Source organism: Oryctolagus cuniculus, chromosome 18 (genome assembly GCF_964237555.1).
Source record: "Oryctolagus cuniculus chromosome 18, mOryCun1.1, whole genome shotgun sequence".
Taxonomy (NCBI): Eukaryota; Metazoa; Chordata; class Mammalia; order Lagomorpha; family Leporidae; genus Oryctolagus; species Oryctolagus cuniculus.
This window is the reverse complement of record NC_091449.1, coordinates 49,742,539-49,763,520: the sequence shown is the minus strand read 5'-3', so window position 1 is coordinate 49,763,520 and position 20,982 is coordinate 49,742,539. Positions and strand designations below refer to the sequence as shown.

General features: G+C 62.1%; 2 protein-coding genes across 5 annotated transcripts; both read left to right on the top strand.

Moving 5' to 3' along the window:
* The first annotated feature begins 3,754 nt into the window (after nt 1–3,754).
* RRAD (RRAD, Ras related glycolysis inhibitor and calcium channel regulator) lies at nt 3,755–7,063 on the top strand. Its single transcript, XM_051846880.2, has 5 exons — nt 3,755–3,937; nt 4,143–4,533; nt 5,162–5,235; nt 5,353–5,557; nt 6,401–7,063. The coding sequence occupies exons 2-5, from the start codon at nt 4,158–4,160 to the stop codon at nt 6,676–6,678; spliced, it is 933 nt and encodes a 310-aa protein (XP_051702840.1). The 5' UTR covers nt 3,755–3,937; nt 4,143–4,157; the 3' UTR covers nt 6,679–7,063.
* Nucleotides 7,064–10,221: 3,158 nt separating this feature from the next.
* CDH16 (cadherin 16) lies at nt 10,222–19,501 on the top strand. Of its 4 annotated transcripts, none has more exons than XM_051846618.2 (18): nt 10,222–10,376; nt 10,982–11,039; nt 11,301–11,384; nt 11,684–11,839; nt 11,910–12,048; nt 12,358–12,516; nt 13,258–13,454; nt 14,019–14,141; nt 14,343–14,493; nt 15,306–15,533; nt 15,618–15,694; nt 15,770–15,958; nt 16,091–16,332; nt 16,759–16,892; nt 17,394–17,636; nt 17,770–17,877; nt 18,091–18,207; nt 19,208–19,501. In XM_051846618.2, exons 2-18 carry the CDS (start codon nt 10,995–10,997, stop codon nt 19,303–19,305), a joined length of 2,490 nt encoding a protein of 829 aa, XP_051702578.2. In that variant the 5' UTR covers nt 10,222–10,376; nt 10,982–10,994; the 3' UTR covers nt 19,306–19,501.
* Nucleotides 19,502–20,982: the final 1,481 nt, after the last annotated feature.

The window sequence follows — 20,982 nt, the reverse complement described above, 5'->3', positions numbered from 1 at the left end:
TCACCGCCGAGGCTCAGATGCCAGTGTGAGCAGAGACCTCCAGGAGCCGCAGAGGGAGCCTGGGCACTTGACAAATCTAGTCTTAGGATCCCGCCTGCAACACAGCCTGTCTGTCCCGAGAGTGGGCACGTGGCCCAGGACTTTATATCTACCATCCAGTCACTTTTCCATCCGGTCCTGTGTGGTGGTTACTATTCTTTTGCCTTAAAAAAAAATATTCAAGGCAGAGAGACATTGCATCCACTGGGGCACTCCACAAATGCCCACAACAGCCGGGGCTGGGCCAGGCTGAAGCCAGGAGCCTGGAGCTCATTGTTGGTCTCCCACATGGGTGGCAGGGACTCCGGTCCTGCAGCTTATCTCCTGCTGCCTCCCATGGTGAGCAGAGCTGGGACTCGAACCCAGAGACTCTTATATGGGAAGTGGGCGTCCCAGTCAGCGTCCCAGCTGTTGCCCCAGGCTGCTATTCCTTTTTAGCCCCAAATTGCAGGTGAGGAAGTGGGCTTCTAGGATACATACTGCACACCTGACTGCCGGCTGAAGAGCACAGGGGAGCCCGAGCGGCTTGCGGCTTGGCAGGTGCGGCTCGGCCGGCAGGGGCCGCTGTTGCCGCCGTGGAAGGGCTAGGCCCACCCCCAGCTCCTGTTGCCACCCAGCCGGCTGTGGGGAGGGAGCGCTTCATCTTAGCTCTGTGAGAGACGAAGCTGTCAGCCTGTGTCGCTCAGTTTCTTCATCATAGTCATGCCAGTCACGGGGGGTGCTATGTCAGGGGTGAAGGCCTTGTACCCCCATTTCTGCAGACGAAGAGGCAGCGTGAGCAGCCTGGGTGACCAGGCCCAGGGAGCCTTCCCCAGCACCAGGCCCCATCACATGGGCACCTCTGCCCTTGCAGCCCCCGTCTCTGCTGAGCTGGGGGTGAGACAGGGGTCATGGGGGAGGCAGGTGTCGCTGAGTCATTCCGCCGGCCCTCCTGGCAGCCAAGCTGTGGTGAGCGAGGGCCACCAAACTGCTCATGCCACAGCTGTATATCACATAGTCCGCTTGACTCATCCGTGCTTGGCCCCCTTTGTAGGGACACCATCTGTGCATACTGGGCCAGCGCCCAGGGAACCTTCTGGAAGCCCAGCTGCTGTGTGAGGGTACGGAGGGGTGGTGAAGTTTAAGCTTGAAACCGTGCACCAGGTATTGTCTGACTGCTGTTTCTGGCCTGTGATCCCTCAAGGCCTTGGTCACCAGGTCTACAAAGTGGGAACAGCACATCAGGGCTAAGTGAGATCAAGCGGGGATTAGGTGACAGGTAGGGACATGCCCAGCTCTATGTGTTTTCACTCATCATCCTGTTCCCAGCACCCCAGCACCCCAGCACAGGGCTGGTACACAGTAGGTCTTTAGTACAGGGTGAATGAATGAGTGAATTGATCCTTAGAGCAGAGGCCCTGGGCATGGGGGCTGTGTTATGATGAGGGTGGGGACCCTGAAGCCCAGCCAAGTTCCCTGTGCCCACCTTTTATTGCCTGAAGGACGGGGAGAGGTATTTGCTTAGTTCCCATGATCTCTGCACCTGTCCCAAGGGCCAAGGGTGATGATAAAAGTATTCCCTTGGAGGTTTACTTTTCTCCCTGTATTTCTTAGTATTTCTGCCTTATAACAACTCCCAGGAAGACGTCTCTGACCTATCCAGGAGGACACAGCCTCAGCCAGGATGAATGGACATCCTGAAACAGCTGGCAGGGGGGCAGAGCAGGGGTGTGGCGCTCGGGCTGTCCTAGGTGAGCGCAGCCTATTCCTCATGGGCATGCAAGTTCAAAAGCTCAGAGTTAGGAGGACCTGGGGGTGGGAGTGGGGGCATCTCAAGGTCGTGTGCTGGTGTTGGTCCCGAGGGTTCCTGGCCATACCAAGGCTCATGCTGAGCGGCTCTGGCTCGTGGGGCAGCCAGCAGAATGCCTGGGGTCTGAGTGGCTCTTTGTGGATGTAGTTCCCTTGGCAATGAAGAAACACTACTGTGGTGCCGAGCTCAGATTCCCAGAGGGGAAACCCCACCCTGTTTCCCTGCAGGACCCTTTGCTGGGAAAGGCCACAGCACCCTGTTACACCACCCTCTGCCGGACACCAAGGGGCTCTTTCCAGGGGCACAGCTGCGTGTGTTGGCGGGGAGGATGGCATAGTATTAGCAGCCCAGCCAGGATTCCTGATGGGAAGCGCTGTGTGCCGGCTCTTCAGGCTCCCGTCCTCTGACAGGTGGCTGGGCTGTCATTCTCTCTTCCCACGGGACTTCATCCAGGAAGCAAGCGGCAGCATGGGGCTGTCCAGATCTCCAAGTTCCCTCCCCCATGTGGAAGGCACAATTGGGCAGACCACCCCGTGGCCCAGCTCTTATCTATTTTGGGGACCTCGTGAGTAAGAGGGCCCTCTAACCTTTACTAACCAGGCCATTGTCATTCCAAGGCCATCGTAGGTGTTGCTAAGGAAACTGATGCAACAGCCTGAGAGCCTGGACCAGGTCTCCATGACAACCTGTGACAGCTCACCAGGGTCTATCTGTGATGTCACCTGAGTCCCGAGTGGGTGCCCTCCCACTGCCGGCATACTCATCACAAACATCAGAATCCAATGGCAGTTTCCTGCCACAAAACACTTCAGCCTGTCTGTCCCCAGTGCTCACCCCAGAGATGAGCGCCCTGTGGGGCGGGACGGCTCCTGAAGCCCAGGTTATAGCTGAGCCCTCTGAGGACGGGAGAGGAGAGACTCGGCAGGCTGGAGGCAGAGCCTGCACTGGAAACCAAGCTCTCCCCTCCGCCTCCGCCCTCTGTGCCCTGGTGCCCACCCTCGGTCTGATGTGGAGGGGGACTCTGGGCAGTGCTGGCACCAAGTGGCAGCCCACTCCTGACTCTGTTCACACCCCTCCTGGGTAGGAGCCTGGACCTCCAGGCCCTGGCTGTGCCCTGCACGGCAGGCTGCCTGGGGGACTGGAGAGATGGAGGGAGGTCTTGAAGACTGTGGTGGCTGGCCCTGCTGGCATCCCAACCGCATCGGCCTGGGTTTCCCCAGCATGGGGCAGCCTCCAGCCCAGGAGCGGAGTGACCAGGAGCAGGGTCATGGCCAGGGGCAGATATTTTTAGCAGAGTTGCTGGCAGCTGCTTGGGGGGTGCTGGGAGGGAGGAGGAGCAGAGGCTGAATCCATCCTTTTCCCTTCTCCGGCAGTGTCTCCACCCCAGGTTTCAGAGCCCACACCTCGGCTGCAAAACATGGCCCCAGGGTGGCCTGCTCCCCACCCAGCCCTCACCCAGAAAGGCAGGCTCCTGAGGGAGAACTTCCGCCTCCCAGGACAGGGAGGGAGGGGAAAGGACTTGGTGTCCAAGCTAGCCCTCAATTTCGCTCCGATCTGAGTGATCCGTGGGGAGTGATTGTGCGCCCCATAACTGCTCTACTTGCTTGGACCATGAGCCAGGACCAGGAGAGAAGGAGACCTCACTCTGAAAGGGCCAGACCTAAATCTTCCCCAGTGGGGAGCTGCCGCACTGGACACAGCTGGTCCAGTTCCCCCTGGCCCGTCCCCTCCCATCGTGCCCCAACACAGTCCCTCTCTTTCTCCCTCCTCCCTTCTCCCCCTCGCCCCCCCTCTCAAACACAATCACACCAAGCCCCGGCAGCTCTCCGCCCCGCCCCTGGAGGGCGGGGGGGGGGGGGGGCTCAGTGTGAGGTCCCAGGAGGAGGGTGGGGATTCCCCGGGCGGGGGTGGACACGTCAGCCCCCGCAGCGGCGTGGGCCGGAGGCGGGGGCGGGCAGAGGCTTAAATAAGAGGCTTCGGAACCAGCCAAGCTGAAACGGCGGCGGCCGCAGGGGCGGGTGGAGTGCTTGTGTGTGTCCGATCCCGGGTGTGCGAGGGGGTTGTATTGGAGCCCGGATCCCAGTCCTGACTGTGTCTGTGAGCGCGTGGGTGAGTGTCCTGACAGCGCGGGGTGGCCACTCCGTCTGGGTTGCGGATGGGCCGCGGGTTAGGGCTCCAGGATCCTCGTGGCGGGGAGTGGACTGTGGCGGGTCCTGGGCGCCGAGCCGCTTGCCCGACTCGAGGTTGGGCAGGGGCAGCTCGGGCCTCATCTCCCGCGCGGCTTATGTTGCCGTCCCGCTTCTCCGTCCCCCAGACGGCGTCGGACGCGATGACCCTGAACGGCGGCGGCGGCGGCGGCGGCGCGGGCGGGAGCCGCGGCGGGGGCCGAGAGCGCGAGCGCCGTCGGGGCAGCACGCCCTGGGGCCCGGCGCCGCCGCTGCACCGCCGGAGCATGCCGGTGGACGAGCGCGACCTGCAGGCGGCGCTGGCTCCCGGCGCCCTGGCGGCCACTGCGGCCGGGGCGGCGACCCAGGGTCCGAGGCTGGACTGGCCCGAGGGCTCCTCCGACTCGCTCAGCTCGGGGGGCAGCAGCTCGGACGACAGCGTGTACAAGGTGCTTTTGCTGGGGGCGCCTGGCGTGGGCAAGAGCGCTCTGGCGCGCATCTTCGGCGGAGTGGAGGACGGGCCTGAAGCAGAGGCTGCAGGTGAGGGGATGGGGTCACCCAGGCGAGGGGGCATTCCCAGGGTCGTGACAGACGGCGCGTGGGGCGTGGGGGTGGTCTGGGGCCGGGGACCTGGACCGGAGGTGGCAAATACCGCGGAACTCTGCCTTTAGAATCATGCCTCTAGCCACTCTTTTTCAAGGAGGCGAAACTAAGGGAGAAGAGAACACCTTTGGCAGGGGACGAAATACCAGCGGCGAGGGCCCCAGGGTGTGGATGCTGCAGCTCTGTGGCAAAGGCTGGGCCATCCCTCCTTGCCAGGCTGCCAGGAAGAAAACCAGAGGGAGTTTGGAGGTGGCCAAGGCCCTCAGGGGGTGTTACAGTCACTCTTGTAACTCAGCTGCTGTGGTCAGAGCCCGCAGGGTGAGGCAGCAGTGCAGGGAGCGCCCCAGCCAGGACAGGGCCTACCTGGGGGCATGTCGCTGGAGGTCATGGGTGCAGTGCCCTCCATCCCCCAGCTCCCAGCCCTGTCACCCAGCAGTGGTTTGCAAGCGGAGGGGGAGGGGCCCCTTAGGGGGAGTTGGAAGGTGTGGCCTGAGCAGGAACCCCCCCACTGTGGGGAGGGCTCTTGCGAGTCAGGTGGTAACCTGGCTGCTGACCTTCTGCCTAGGGCACACGTATGATCGCTCCATCATGGTGGACGGAGAAGAGGCGTCACTCATGGTCTACGACATTTGGGAGCAGGTAGGATACAGGCTGAGACCCAGGGTGGGGTGGCAGGGGCCTGCTGGGAGTGACGGGCTCGTGGCAGGGGCGTGAAGTCCTGGGAACCACGTGTGAGTGTGTGTGTGTGTCCTTCAGGATGGGGGCCGCTGGCTGCCCGGCCACTGCATGGCCATGGGGGACGCGTATGTCATTGTGTACTCCGTGACCGATAAGGGTAGCTTCGAGAAGGCGTCAGAGCTGCGGGTGCAGCTGCGGCGGGCGCGGCAGACGGACGACGTGCCCATCATCCTCGTGGGCAACAAGAGCGACCTGGTGCGCTCTCGCGAGGTCTCCGTGGACGGTGAGCAGGCAGCAGGTCGGAAGGGGAGGGAGGTGCTGTCCTGGGCTGTGACCCAGTCCATCTTGGCTCAGCTTGAGTGTCCGGGGATCATCAGTGACTAAAAATGTCCAGGAAGAAAACCTGGAGGGGCGGGAGGGCCGGGCAGGGGAGAGCTGCTGCCCACCCACAGGGCTGCGGGAGGCGGGACAGGACTAGAGGGAGAGCCCAACTTGCTGGGGGCGCAGGTGCCACTCAGGCCTCTCCTCGCCGGCCCCTTTAGCCCTGGCCTCACGGGTGGGCTGGGAATGCGTAGAAGGCAGTGCAGGGCACCAAGCCCGCAGGTCGGAGCCTGGATGCCAGACCCAGGCCGGTCTTGGAGTAGGCTTGACCCTGTAGCCCCCAGGACCCAGACCCTCAGAGGAGCCCAGTGGTTCCTCCTTACCCATGGCTTGGCCGTGTTGCCCCCAGGCCCCCGTCCAGGGAGCCGTCACTTCATAGACCACCATCGTGTTATGATGTCCAGTGGTAAAACGCTTAGCACTCCAACACTGTTCGGGTTTTCTTGTGTTTGCGACCTCTGCACTTCCCTTTAAATATTAGACTCCAGGTTGCTGCAGCACATTAACCAGGGGTGGGGACCCCTGATTTGGGGACTGCTTAAATGTGGGCACACTCTGTCTGTGGGGTGGCCCTCGGCCTGAGTCTCTGGGTTCTCTGTGCCTCTCGGGAAGACCCCGGCACTCCCTGCCCTTGCCTGCAGACTCCGAAGTAACAGCTGCCAAGGGCAGCTGGGGTCCGAACGGGCTCCGGAGCCACCCTACCCAACTCTGCTGACTGGCACGTGTCTGTCCCCACCCACACCAGAGGGCAGGGCCTGCGCCGTGGTCTTCGACTGCAAGTTCATCGAGACGTCGGCCGCTCTGCACCACAACGTCCAGGCCCTGTTCGAGGGCATCGTGCGTCAGATCCGGCTGCGCAGAGACAGCAAGGAGGCCAACGCCCGGCGGCAGGCAGGTGCCCGGCGGCGGGAGAGCCTCGGCAAGAAGGCCAAGCGCTTCCTGGGTCGCATCGTGGCGCGCAACAGCCGCAAGATGGCCTTCCGCGCCAAGTCCAAGTCCTGCCACGACCTGTCGGTTCTCTAGGCCCCATGGGCTGTCACCGCGGCGGGCGGATGGATGGACGAGTTGTGGTGGGCTGGCCCAGCCGGCTGCCCTAAGTGCCTCAGGACTGGCTCAGATTCTAGGACCCTCGGAGCTGCCAGCAGGCCATCCTTCACCTCATGTCATGGACAGACAGACGGACAGTGCTACCCCGGGGAGGCAGCTCCCAGTGGCTGGTGAGGGCTGGGCCCGCGGAGATGCACGTGCAGGCCCACGTGCAGCCCGAGCCGCAGCCTGCCCAGCCGCAGGGCCGGCCTGTGTGTGGGGAGAGGCCTCGGCCTTTTTCTCACCGTGGCGGGAGCTGTTGGGTGTGCTGGCTATTTGTTTACATGAGATTTTTTTTTGTAATAAAGATTATTTCCTGATAGGTCACGGCTGTCAATTCTGTGTTGACCTCGAATCCAGGGGCTTCAGGAGCAGGAACTGAGGGATGGAGGCTCTCTGCCCTGCCCTAACATGAGGCTTTGTCCGTCCTTGTATTTGGGTCCAGATACAGCCGGCCGGACCCAGGGGTGGTTGGGGAGTGGGGCCTGGATGGGGAGACCCAGCCCCTCCTAGCCCCTGTCATCCAGATCCTGCTTTACTTGGGCCTGATGTCTCCCAGTGGATGAAGGCTTTGGTCACTTCACTGTAGAGTTCGGCCTCGGGCCACGTGGATGCAGGTGACATCACTTCTCTGGCTCTGCCAAAGCAGCCACAGGAGGGACTCAAAATCCAATCAATCTGTAGCAGGCTGATCTTGAAGTCGGTCATTTTGTATGGCCTGCAGATGATGTTATAAATACCCAAATGGGGGCTGGCGCTATGGTGTAGCGGGTTGGACGGCCGCCTGCAGCGCCAGCATCCCATATGGGCACCGGTTCGAGACCCAGCTGCTGCACTCCCTGTTCAGCTGTCTGCTGTGGCCTGGGAGAGCAGTAGAAGATGGCTCAAGTGCTTGGGCCCTTGCACCTGTGTGGGAGACCTGGAAGAAGCTCCTGGCTCCTGGCTTCAGATCGGCGCAGCTCCAGCCATTGTGGCCAATTGGGGAGTGAGCCATCGGATGGAAGTCCTCTCTCTCTCTCGCCCTCTCTCTCTCTGCCTCTCCTCTCTCTCTATAACACTGACTTTCAAATAAATAAATATTTTTAAAAATACCCAAATGGCCCTTGACAGAAAAAAGATTCCTCACTCCTGCTTTACATAAAGGGAAACTGAGGCTGCCCAGCAGAGCGCGCCCTGCCTTGGTTATCACACCCAGTCAAGAGCCCTGGGCATGGCTCCAGGGCTGGTGCCTCTGCCCTGCTCTTTCCCCAGGGGCTAGGGGATGGGGGAGGCTTTGGAGACTTCCAGGCAGGACAGGAGGCAGCAGGTCAGCGGGAGAGGGTGAGGAGGGATGAGGGTGCCCTCTCGGGTGGGCGTGACCCCGGGAGCCTCCTCCGCCTTCCCACTGAGGGGGCAGAGGGAGCTCTCAGCTTCTTACCACTGTGAGTGCAAGGCCAGGACATCCAGAGCTGAGCCGCCACATCCCATGGCTAATGTGGATTTGTGAGAGTGAGTGTCTGTGCGCGCCTGGTGGGAGGTGTGCCTGTCTCCCCAGCCATGCCCAGGAAAGGCAGCAGACGGGTGCCTGCGAGCGAGCTCACCCACAGTAATCCTCCCTGATCCCTGATTTCATGTTCCATGCATTCAGTTACCCGTGACTGGCCACAGTCTGAAAACATTACATGGAAAATTCCAGAAGTCATTCGTACCTTGTAAGTGGAGTGCTATTCTGAGTCATGTGACGAGATCTCGCGCTGTCCTGCTCTGTCCCTCCCTGAATGGGAATCAGCCCTGTGTGCAGTGGATCCACGCTGTACGTGCTACCCTCCTGGTAGTCACTTGGTAACCGTCTCACAGTGTCTATGTTCCAGCCGCCCCTGTCTCCCTTCCTAGTGGCCCCACAGCCCAGGAGGACTCAGGTTGGTGATTCGTATGTGTCAAGAGAGGCAGTGATGGCTTCCTTTCATTGAAAAAGTGAACTACATCAGAGGCGCACGCATACAGGAAAGCACATGGTATTTATAGGGTCGGGCACTCTCCGTGGTCTCTGTACCCACTGGGGTTCTTGGGACATACCCTCCGAGGATGGGGGGGACTGCTGTGCACGGCTTTGGTCCCCGTTTAGTGATAGGTGGGAAGTGGCTGAGTGAGGACTGCCCACTATGAAGACTAGAGGCAGCACAGGGCCAGGGAGGGTTCAGGCCAAGACCCAGACACACATTCATTCCATTTATTCATTCTGCAGCCCCCTAGGAGCCCTCGCAACCTGAACCCTGATTGCAGCTCCACCCACGGCCAACCGCAGGGGTGCGGGCTGATCCTCCGTGTGTGGGTCGGGGCAGGCGCCTCTAAGACACCCACCCGCCCTCCAGAGGTTGCTGCTGCCACCACCCCAACATACTCTGTAGAGAGGGCGGTGTTCTCAGAGCAGGGGGAGGTTCCCAAGGGCCTTCCTGGCTCTGTCACTTAATTGGCTGTGTGACTCCCAGCAAACCACTGAGCCTCTCTGTGCCCCCAGGGTGTGAGGAGGTGGAACACAGAAGATACGTGCTTGGAGCAGTGCCCAGTGCACGGCGGGAGCCCAACACACACAACAGCCCTGCCACCCCCGCCGCTGCACGGCTCCAGGCTGGGGCCACTGAGGGGTACTGGCCCAGCCTCCAGCCTGAGACACACACACACAAGCTGGCTTTGAGGCAGGGGCCTGTGGAGTGAATAAAGAACTCACGAAGGAACGTGAACCTTGGCCTGGAGCCTTCGCAGGAACGTTACCCCCCCACACACACGCCCCCAACCAGCAGAGGGAAGGACCTGGGGAGGCCATGGGACGCTCCAAGCACAGAGAGGGACTGGAGATCAGGACCCCACCCCCTCCCCTTGTCTTGGACTCCCAGCCCCAGAAGCTGCTCCCGGGTCTGCCTGGCTGCCTGCACTGCGGGGAGGCCCCGGCCGGCCCTGCAGCTCTCTCAAGGTCACCTGAGCTGGCTCACTCCTCTCGGCGGCACGAGGCAGCCCAGCATCCCAGCGCTGTGAGTGTGCAGGGGCCAGGGTGAGGCCTTGGGAAGCTCACGGACTGCTGTCCCCTCAACCCTGCAGTCCCATCTGGGGATAATCTGGAGTCCCTCATACCCGGTCCCGGTCATCACTGCTCGCCCACCGGGGGCTTCCTGGGATGGGATTATTTGAGCTGAGCAGATGAAGAAGCTGGAAGGGCATTCCAGGTCAAAGGAACAGAGTGTGCAAAGGTGCAGTGGTGGGTGCCGGTGCACAGGGGAGACATGGGACAGAGTCTGGAGCCACAGAGAAGTTGTGTTCAAGCCCAGAGGGTTAAGGAGTACCCACTGGGCCGTGGCAGGGGCTGGGGAGTGCCTGGAGAATGATCTGCCCACCTCCCAGGGCTGGCAGTCACGGACGCTGGGCAGCAGCGCCTCGCTCTCCAGAGTCAATGAGTAACTGGGGGCCTGGGCGGGGCCAGGCCCGCTGCTGTGGGCCCAGTGGCATTTTGCCACCCGTGAGCTAGCGTGGCCAGACCGCCTACCCTGCTCAAGTGTCCACCTTGGCGAACCCCACCTGGCCTGGCCTGGCCAGAGCTCCCTGGAGAAGGAGCCCTGTCCCCTGGCAGCTGGACCGAGGGAGCCCGCCTTTGGCAGGAGTGGGTGAGGGGCTGGCAGCAGAGCGGGGAGGGCCGAGGCTGGGGTTGGTGGGCAGGAAGAGAAACGCCACCCTGTCCTCCCGCGGTCTGGGAAGAACTCCCAGGGACCCTTCTTGGACTGGAGTCCACACTCCGGGGGCCCGGGCTCCACGTCCAGGGGGTGGCAGTGGGAGGCAGGACAGCCCCGGGCACCCTGAGCCAAGAGTCCTCTACAACAAGCAGACTCCTCCTGGGCGCGAGTCCTCCATGACCTTGGCCGGGCCCTGCCCTTCAGGCCTTGCCTGTAACAGGAAGTGACCCTCAGAGTCGTCTTCTCGGCGTCAAGCTTGTGAGGCTTGGGGGGGCCGCTGAGAAGTCACCACTTGGGGTGTCTTTGCTGCTGAGGCTGTGGTGGGACGAAGACCAAGGTCTGGTGGCGAAACTCCTGGGAGGGGCCTTGCAAGAGCGGGGCCGAGGCACAGGGCAGCTGGCCTGGAGCTGCAGGTGCCCGGGAGCCCCAGGGCCTTCATGGCGGTGGGGGTGGGAGGAGGGGAGGCCGCTCTACAGCGAGCCCCTCTGGCTGTGTGGGTGGGATGGAAGTGGCTGGATCCTCACCGCCGTGTCCCTCAGGCCCGTCCTGACCATGGTCCCCGCCTGGCTGTGGTTGCTCTGCTTCTCTGTCCCTCAGGTGAGCTGAGCCCTGCCCCCTTCCTCCAGACCATGGCCTTGGCACCCCCGCCCCCAGCTCCACCAGACCAGTTGCCCTGACCACTGCAGTACTGGGGGGGAGTGGGGGTTCAGACTGCGTCACGGGCCTGTTATGGGCACGGAAAGTCAAAGGTCAGAGTGTGGAGGGAGCAAGGTAGGGCCAGGCCTGGGGAAGGGACAGAAATCCCGGCAGCCACACAGAAAGGCGGGCCCTGGTGACAAAGCGGGGCTCCTCTCCCAGGCCCTCGCGGAGGTGTCGCCTACCACGCTGCACGTGGAAGTCCCGGAAAACTACGGCGGAAATTTCCCTCTGTACCTGACCAAGGTGAGCCCCCCCAGGACCCCTCGTCCCCTCTTGCCCAGGCTGCTTTCTCCACAGCGCCTGGGAGAGGGAGGGGGACTGCCAGGAGCTGATCCCGGGGCTTCACAGTATAGCACGCGATCTCGTTGGCGAGTTTCCTGGGGAGTGCCGGGGGCAGGGCCGAGAGCTCTGGCTTTGCAGCCCAGCCCTGTGTCTCACCGCTGCATAACATCAGACGAAGGCCTGCCCTCCCTGAGACTCAAATGGGGGCCCTGGTGGAGGAGGCCTCCCCCAGGCCCAGCATCCGCTTCCTATCCCACCAGCTGCCGTGGCCCCACAAGGAGACTGGAGGCCGGGTGGTGCTGTCGGGTGACTCGGGCGTGGCAGCCGAGGGCCCCTTCGCTGTGGAGGCAGAGTCTGGCTTCCTGCTGGTGACCAGGGCCCTGGACCGAGAGGAACAGGCAGAGTACCAGATACAGGTAGGGCTGGGCCCGGCGCTGCGGAGAGCAGGCCAGGCACAGCCGGGCACTGACCGCCCTGTCCTGCCAGGTGACCCTGGAGGCTGAAGATGGGCATGTCCTCTGGGGTCCGCAGCCTGTGACGGTGCACGTGAAGGACGAGAATGACCAGGTGCCCCAGTTCTCCCAGGCCCTCTACAGCGCCCGGCTGAGCCAGGGCACCAGGCCTGGTGAGTGGCCAGGACAGTCAGCCTGCAGCACGTGCCGGCGGGGTGAAGGGATGGCAGAGAACGAAGAGACAGTGGGCACAGGGCCAGGGCAGTGAGGGCCCAAGCTGTCCCCTCTCGCTTCTGTCCCCTGTTGTCTCTGCTGAGGGCCCCATCCACTCTCGGTCTCAGTTTGCTCATCAGTGAAGTGGTGTGAAAAGCTGTGGCTCACTTCCAGAGTCCTGATATCATGGGTATGGAAAGACCGACCAGGGAGACCCACCCCCACCCCAACCCCCATCCCTTATAGTTTTCCTTCTTCCCACACACCAGGCGTCCCCTTCCTCTTCCTCGAGGCTTCGGATGGGGATGAACCGGGCACAGCCAACTCAGATCTTCGATTCCACATCCTGAGCCAGACCCCTGCCCAGCCTTCCCCAGATGTGTTCCGGCTGGAGCCTCGCCTAGGGGCTCTGGCCCTCAGCCCGGAGGGTGAGCCTCAGCTGGGAGCCGTGGGGAGGGAGGGCCAGGGAAACCTGCGGAGGGGCATCTGAGCTGTAAGAGGATGGCGGGGCGCTTTCGAGATGGGGGAGGAGCGCTGGGCACTCTGGGTGGAGAGAGCAACCAGAGCAGGAGGCCGTGCCTGGCCCACGCAGGAGGCAGGACCGTGTACACAGTCAGGCAGTGGGACGAGTAGACTGCCTTGGCACCAGTCTGCACACCCCAGGGGAACAGCCTGAGGGGGTTTAGCCTAGGATGTTCCCGGGAGCCCTCAGGAGAGAGCTGGCCCCAGGAGTTCAGACCAGAGGCAGGGACTGGGCTGGGAAGAAAAGTGAATCCCTCATCCGCCCGGGCAGCCAGCCTCTCACACATCTACTCCCCAGCCACCCACGCTGGGTATCTGACACTAACTCATCCAACACTTTCTTGTCCTCACGCCCGAACCCTGCTCCAGGCACCGAGTCAGCAGCCCCAGGGTCCAACCCATCACCTTCCCATCTCTCCCCCTTCCCACCCTGATCATCCCCCTCCCCTCCAGTCTACCCACCATTCACTGTGTTATTAGCTATGGAAGGGACTTTGCAAACTTAAGTCCTGGCTGGGCGCTCACAAGTCCAAGTGAGTCTCCCCAGCACTTGCTGTATGCCTGATGGGTGCTGGTGACTTGCTGAGAAGGACTTCCTGGCTGCTACTGCTGGCCTGCTGCCCAGCTGACCACCCCTCCTTCTCTAGGGAGCGCTGGCTTTGACCATGCCCTGGAAGGGCCCTACCAGCTTTTGGTACAGGTCAAAGACATGGGTGACCAGGCCTCAGGCCACCAGGCCACTGCCACTGTAGAGATCTCCATAGTAGAGAGCACCTGGACACCCCTAGAGCCTGTCCACCTGGCAGAGAACCTCAAAGTCCCGTACCCACACCACCTTGCCCAGGTGAGTAAGCGGGTGCTACAGGGGGCCCGTTTGGGAGGTGGGTCTGGGGCCCAACTTGACCCCTGCTCCTCCTTCCACTCTTCCCATCACTCCGCACCACGAGCGAGATGGTTATGGCCCTGGGACCAAGCCCACGGGCCCTCGCCAGCCATCCTCTGGTGGCTGCGACTCTATGCTCTGACCTCACCCAAGCCTGCCCAAGATTTCCTTAGAGAGAACGGCTGCCACCTCGAGCTGCCGTGGGGATTGTCACCCAGGCCAGGAATGTCTCGGGCTCCTCCGGGAACTCCCTGGGATCAGGCCCAGGCTGAGAGGGCAGAAAATAAAATCACCCGGTGATTCAGGCTCTTGGGGCAGAGTCCACGTGGGGACCAAGGCAAGGCCCCTGTGGTCTTGCCGACAAGTGCCCCTCACAGAAGGACCCCACCTGGGCTGCAGGCTGAGGAAGGGCAGTACACTGCCAGGGGTCCAGGCTCCTCACCCAGGAATCCGTCGGGGCACAGGGGATGACCCGGATCATCCCCGACCCTTGGCCTTGGGTGCCTTCGTTCTGTGTCCCCCCAGGTCCACTGGAGTGGGGGGGATGTACACTACCGCCTGGAGAGCCAGCCCCCTGGGCCCTTTGATGTGGACACAGAGGGGAAACTCTATGTGACCGGGGAGCTGGACCGTGAAGCCCAGGAGCAGGTGAGGGGAGCCGGGGAGCAGACGGGGATGTGCTTGGTCACCGCCTGCTTGGCTTTGGGGGGTTTCCTCATGCCCCACAGGTGCAGATACAGTGGAGAGAGTCCAGGAGAGCTGGAGCTGACCACCAGCAGAGAACCCAGAGCTGGGCCAGGCTGGAGCTGCCCTTGGCCTTGACCTAACGCCCCCTACTGCCCTCTACAGTACGTGCTCCAGGTGCAGGCTCAGAATTCCCGTGGTGAGGACTACGCAGAGCCGCTGGAGCTGCACGTGGTGGTGACGGATGAGAACGACCATGCGCCTGTGTGCCCCCCGCGAGGCCCCCCAGTCAGCGTCCCTGAGCTCAGCCCCCCAGGTGGGCTACGGGCCCTGTCAGGAGTGCGGAGGTGTGGAGTCCCTGTGAACCACCCTGCCGTACTTTCTCTGGCTTGGGGCTAGATCTTAGATCTCCCAGGCCGGTGTCCTTTCCCCAAACACACACACACACACACACACACACACAATACATCCACACACACACAATACATCCACACACATACACATACACTCACACACATACATACACTCACACACACATATATACACTCTCACACACACATCCCCATTCATACACACACACTCACACATATACACACAATACATACATTCTCACACAATACATACACTCTCATATACACTCACACATACTCACAATACATACATCCACATACATACATACACTCACACAGATACACTCACACACACATATATACACTTTCACACACATATACCCATACATACACACACTCACACACATACACACACACAATACACATACACAATACATACGTTCTCACATAATACATACACTCTCACATACACTCACACATACTCACACACATATATTCACATACATACATACACTCACACACATACATGCACATACATACACTCTCACACACATACACCCATACACTCACACACACATATACACAATACATACATTCACACACATGCACTCTCACACACATACATACAGTCGCACACATACATTCACACACATACACACTCTCTCTCTCTCTCTCACACACACACACTCACCCACACAAGCTTCATTTCCACCCAGATGGAAGTGGGCGGGCCCTCCAGGCTGGGCTGTGGGCCCACGGGGTGGGTGCTGTCTGGCAGGCACGGCAGTCACCACGCTGTCGGCGGAGGATGCGGATGCCCCTGGGTCCCCCAATTCCCACATTGTGTATCGGCTGCTGAGCCCTGAGCCCCAGGAGGGGCCCGAGGGAGGAGCCTTCCAGCTGGACCCAGCTTCCGGCAGTGTGAGCCTGGGGGCCGCCCCGCTCGAGGCTGGCCAGAACATGCTGCTGCAGGTGCTGGCCGTTGACCTCGCAGGAGCAGAGGCTGGTAAGTGTCCCAGCCCCTGCCCCGCCGACGGCTCCTGCCCCCTGCTCCTGCTGAGCCTCCCCAACGTGTCCTCTCCTGCCTCAGGCCTCAGCAGCACGTGTGAGGTTGCAGTCACCGTCACCGACGTCAATGACCACGCTCCCGAGTTCACCTCCTCCCAGGTCAGTGGAAGCAGCAGGGGGCACCTCGGGAAGGGTGCTGGGTGGGGTGTGCCCACCATCTTCCTATCGCTTCAGGTTGGGCCTGTAAGCCTCCCTGAGGACACGGAGCCCGGGACTCTGGTGGCCACCCTCACGGCCACTGATGCCGACCTTGAGCCTGCCTTCCGTCTCATGGACTTCACCATTGAGGCAGGGGACGGGGAAGGGACCTTCGGCCTGGACTGGGAGCCAGACTCGGGTCACGTCCAACTCTACCTCCTCAAGGTAGGGGGCTGGGCGGATAGAAGAGGAGCACCCACGCATGCACACACACGCACACACACGCACGTGTGCACAGGCACATACGCCTGTGGCGCACCCCAGCTCCCAGTGTGACCCAGGCCTCACCTGTTCCAGAACCTCAGCTACGAGGCAGCTCCAAGTCACACAGTGGTGGTGGTGGTGAGGAACGTGGTGGAGACGGTGGGCCCAGGCCCAGGCCCCGGGGCCACAGCCACAGTGACTGTGCTGGTGGAGAAGGTGATGCCGCCCCCCAGGTTGGAGCAGAAGAGTTATGAGGCCGACATCCCCATCAACGCCCCAGCCGGCTCCTTCCTGCTGACCATTCAGCCCGCAGAGCCCTGGAACGGAGCCCTCAGGTGAGCCAAAAGCCCAGCCCTGACCTGGACTGGCCCTCCCATGCTCCCTAGGGATGACCCACATTACCTACAACCCGGAACATTCTTCGAGCTATGGCCAATGCCCAGGCTTTGACTCCTGGGGGGGGGGGGGTGATCAGGACTGGATGGACTGGGCAGGGCATGGAGGGGGAGTGTTTAGACCCCCGGAGAGCTCAGCTTATCCCTCGCCATCTGGGGGGGGGGCACCAGGCAGTTGATTCAGGCCCCCAGGCCCCGACAGTTGCAACAAGTCCTGAAGCTGGGGACGGAGACTGGGCACCCTGGGCCCTGCTGCCGCCCCTGAGAGAGAGCCTGTGGGATGAGAGCAGATCCCACTGCTCTGGGGGTCCCTGGCACATGTGGTCTCTGTGCCCCCCTGCCCCCACCCCCTTCTCTGGGCCTCAGGTTCTCCCTGGTCAATGACTCAGAGGGCTGGTTCTGCATCCAGAAGGTCTCTGGGGAGGTGCACACTGCCCGGCCCCTGCAGGGCGCCCGGCCCGGGGACTCATACACAGTGCTTGTGGAGGCCCAGGACGCAGGTATGGCCAGGTAAAGGTGGCCTCTGGGAGGGCATGCAAAGCTCAGACAGACAGACAGAGGGGCAGCACTGAGCTTCCTCCTGGGGCCCCTGGGTGGGAGAGGGGACGGGCCTGGCCTCTGCCTCCCTTCTCTGGCCACCAGCCCAGTTGGATGCTGGAACCGCTGTGATGCCCGGCTCTGTGGAGGTGAGCCGAGTGGGATGCTGAGGCCAGGTGTGGAGACCCAGGCTTTGACTGGGGAAGAGCTGGCCTGGGGGAGGGTGAGGCAGGGAGGCAGGCGTGCACGGGCACTTCCATCCTGCTGGGTGCTGCCTCAACAGTGAGGGCACAGCTATGGGGGCAGGTGGGCCTGGGGTGGCTCACAGTGAGCAAGAGGCTGGGATGGAGAGAAGGGGTGCAGTGGGGGAGAGTGGTGGGTGCAGCAGGGGGAGAGTGACTGCCTGCTGAGTGGAGGAAGCAGCCTGGGGACTCAGGCGCTCACCTCCCTACCCCGACACCCAGATGCGCCTAGGCTGAGCACCTCTGCCGCCCTGGTGATCCACTTCCTGAGAGCCCCTCCTGCCCCGGCCCTGCCGCTGGCCCCCATGCCCAGCCGGCACCTCTGCACGCCCCGCCAGGACCATGGCGTGCTCATCCCTGCCCCCAGCGAGGACCCCGACATGGCCACTGGGCACGGTCCCTACAGCTTTGCCCTTGGTCCCAACCCTACAGTGCAGCGTGATTGGCGCCTCCAGCCCCTGAACGGTGTGTGGTGGGGAAGGGGAGGGAAGCTGTGGCCAAGGCCGGGAGGAGGAAGTGGGTGTGTGTGGCGGTGGGAGCAGCCCTCAGAGGACCCGCCCAGGCTGGTGACCCTGGTTGTCTCCTGCCATCCCCACAGATTCCCATGCCTTCCTCACCCTGGCCTTGCACTGGGTGGAGCCACGTGAGCACATTGTCCCTGTAGTTGTCAGCCAGGATGCCCGGGTGTGGCAGCTCCCGGTGCGAGGTGAGGCTGGGCTCAGGTGCAGCCCCTGCGGGTGTCACTGGGGTGAATGGGGAGGGGCTGGGGACCCGTACATACTTAGAGGCTCACATGGACAGCCCTGCAGGGTACACGAATAGGACAGGTGTGATTACATACGTGGGCACACTGTGCATGTGTCAGCAGCTGGGGAGCCCTTCCCCACCATCTTTCCTCCCTCCTCCCCCTCCCCCACAGTGGTTGTGTGTCGCTGCAACACGGAGGGGGAGTGCATGCGCAAGGTGGGCCGCATGAAGGGCATGCCCACCAAGCTGTCGGCAGTGGGCATCCTCGTGGGCACCCTGGCCGCCATAGGTAATTGAGGCTGGGCTCCTGGCTGGGGGAGGGCGAGGGGTGGTTGGGGCCACAGTCACCAGACAAATGATGTCCCTTGTCCCCAGGGTGCCCCTGGGGGTGGGAGAGGAGTGTCCCCCTCTCTCCCAGTCATTCTACTCTTGCCCCTGCTATCACGTCCATCATCATCGGTGTCACGGACAGCAGCCCTGGCTGTGCCAATGTCACCACTGGCTGTGTCAGGCTCCACGCCAGGCATTTGAGGTGTGTGACCCTCTGAGCGCTTGCCCACAGCCCTGTGGGGTGGATCCTGTGAGCCCCACCCTTTGCACAGGAGCTCCCCGAGGCTCAAAGAGGTGAAGCACTTGTGCCCCAATGTGGCAAAGCTTGGTTCACTCCCCAAATGGCCTCAACAGCCAGAGCTGGGTGGATCCAAAGCCAGGAGCCAGGAGCTTCTTCCAGGTCTCCCATGTGGGTGCAGGGGCCCAAAGGCTTGGGCCATGCTCCGCTGCTTTCCCAGGCCATAGCAGGGAGCTGGATTGGAAGTGGAACAGCTGGGATATGAACCGGTGTGCATATGGAGTGTCGGCACTGCAGGCAGAGGCTTAGCCTACTATGCCACAGCGCCGGCCCCTGAGAGCCTGGGTCTTTCCAGGCCAGTTTCTTCACTCCACTTGTCCACCCTGTCCAGCCCTCCCATTGCCTTCACCCCCTGCTGTTCTTCCTGGCTGGGTCTCCGCTGGCTCTGATGGGCCTTCCCCTGGGAGGCCCACAGGAGCGGCTCCCCTGTGTCCAGATGACCGCCACCCAACTGTCCCCCAGACGAGGGGCTGGAGCAGCCTCAGAGGCTTGAAGGCCCAACAGGCAAAGCAGCCAGGCTTCTCCAGGCCCAGGACCATGGAGTCGCACCCAGCCCAGGCTCGGGAGTGCTGTCCCAATGCTGATGGCAGGGGAGTCCCTCATCAAGGGCACGTCCTTCAGCTCCTGCTAGGACCTGATTCCTCCCTCTTGGGCCCCTCAGGCTTCTTCCTCATCCTCATCTTCACCCACCTGGCACTGGCAAGGAAGAAGGACCTGGATGCGCCAGCAGACAGTGTGCCCCTGAAAGCCGCCGCCTGAAGCCTGCCTCCGGCCCCCTCTGAACCCAGGGGAAAGGCCTGGCCCCGAGATCCTCCACCTGCCCTCGGGGGGCGGCACCGTCCCCAGACACGTCCCCAGTGCCTGAGCACTGACGTCACGGCTGCCTGGGAGAATTCAAGACGGTGGCTTGTTTGCCCAGTAATAAAGCCTCAGAGCTGGGCTGGGCCCATCAGGACCGCTGTGCCCTCCACGCCTTTCCATCTGCTGCCACAGAGAATGGTCTGGGAGGTACCCTGTGGGGTGAGATCGTGGGGCCACAGCAAGATAAGTCGCTTCTGTGGGCATCCAGAGCCGACCAACCACAGCCCCTGCACGGGTTGACCCTGCAGGCGATGGTCAAGGACGGGTGTCTTTCAGGTGTCATTTCTGGATTTTTCTGGCAACACTTTCCTTCGAAAGGGCACAAGCTTGGGAGTCTGAGCCGTCCGGTCATGTGTGAGCACAGTCGTGTCCCTGTGCCCAGGTCACCTGCGTGTGGGGGTGGGCAGAGGTCCCTCAGTCTCTGGAGGGGCCTGGGTAGGAACCTTGAGCTAGGCCCCAGGAGGCTGGAGCAGGAGAGGTGAGGCCACGGTGCTCCCGCGCAGGCTCCAAGGTGATCATGCCCAAGGGGTCATCTGCAGAGACTCAGGGGAGAAGAGTCACTCTGATGGACACCACTGGAGTGGGGCCAGGAGCCCTAAGCTCACCCTGGAGCCATGCCTGCCCCAGGTGGACGCCTGGCCCCAGCCCAAGGTTAAACCGTGTCCCCAGTGCCTTGCTGAGCCCTGACAGTATCTCCCCCTGATCCTTGACTGCCCCCAGACTCGTGCTGGTCCCTCAGACTCCCTTCCCAGCAGTCTCTGGGGAGCTGGGGTGGGACCTGCTATCCTGGGCACCCTGGGCTGATGATGGTAAATCACGGGGAAGAGAGAAAAACAACCTCTGTGGGGCCCAGGCCCTATTTTTAGGAGATAATCTCTGCACTGCCAGCAGATCTGTGGGCAGGGGGCCAAGGCCGGCTGAGAGACAGGGCTGGCGTAGCCTGGGAGACTCAGCCAGGGGATGAGCCCGGAGGCTGGCCCAGGGCCTCCTGCTGGAGGCTCTGCCAACCGTACTGGCCCTGGCAGAGCTCCCTGCCCCTTCCCAGGATCTTCTTCTCGGCCTGCACCACTCAGAAGCCTTCAGAGTGCAAAGCTGTTTGCAGGAAGCCTCTCATCCAGTCTTCATCAACCTGCAAAGCCAGCTGATCAATCAGCCCCACTTCTCAGTGAGGATAGCCAAGGTCTGGGAGGCTAAGGGCTGCAGGTGGCAGCGTCAGAACCAGGGCACGGGGCGGAGCTCCCAGGCTGAGGTCCGTATTCACTCTCTGCAAGTGCCCACAGCCTTCGGCTGGTCTCTGCTCCCGTGAGATCCCCCGCAGGGCCTTAGAGATCTCCTAGGTCAGCTTCTTGTTGCAACGGTGGGAAGGTGCATTGTGGAGAGATGGGGGGACTTTCCCAGGTTCACACGGCCTGTGAGATGCAGCACCAGGGCAGGAACCACCCTGCTTTTTGGCTCCATGTTCTGGGAGGAGGGGTAGGCAGATCGCTGGGTACGTGGCTGAGCAGGTATGTGCACAGTGGGTGGGTGGATAGATGGATGGGTGGGTCAGTGGGCACGTGGCTGGACGTGACATAT

What these genes read in the sequence shown, in the direction of transcription:
- RRAD (XM_051846880.2), top strand. Translation starts at nt 4,158, where the DNA reads ATGACCCTGAACGGCGGCGGCGGCGGCGGCGGCGCGGGCGGGAGCCGC. An exon ending in GCCTGAAGCAGAGGCTGCAG is followed by an intron (nt 4,534 to 5,161) that starts GTGAGGGGATGG and finishes CCTTCTGCCTAG; the next exon opens with GGCACACGTATGATCGCTCC. An exon ending in TCTACGACATTTGGGAGCAG is followed by an intron (nt 5,236 to 5,352) that starts GTAGGATACAGG and finishes TGTGTCCTTCAG; the next exon opens with GATGGGGGCCGCTGGCTGCC.
- CDH16 (XM_051846618.2), top strand. Translation starts at nt 10,995, where the DNA reads ATGGTCCCCGCCTGGCTGTGGTTGCTCTGCTTCTCTGTCCCTCAG. An exon ending in GAGCCAGGGCACCAGGCCTG is followed by an intron (nt 12,049 to 12,357) that starts GTGAGTGGCCAG and finishes CCCACACACCAG; the next exon opens with GCGTCCCCTTCCTCTTCCTC. An exon ending in ACCGTGAAGCCCAGGAGCAG is followed by an intron (nt 14,142 to 14,342) that starts GTGAGGGGAGCC and finishes TGCCCTCTACAG; the next exon opens with TACGTGCTCCAGGTGCAGGC.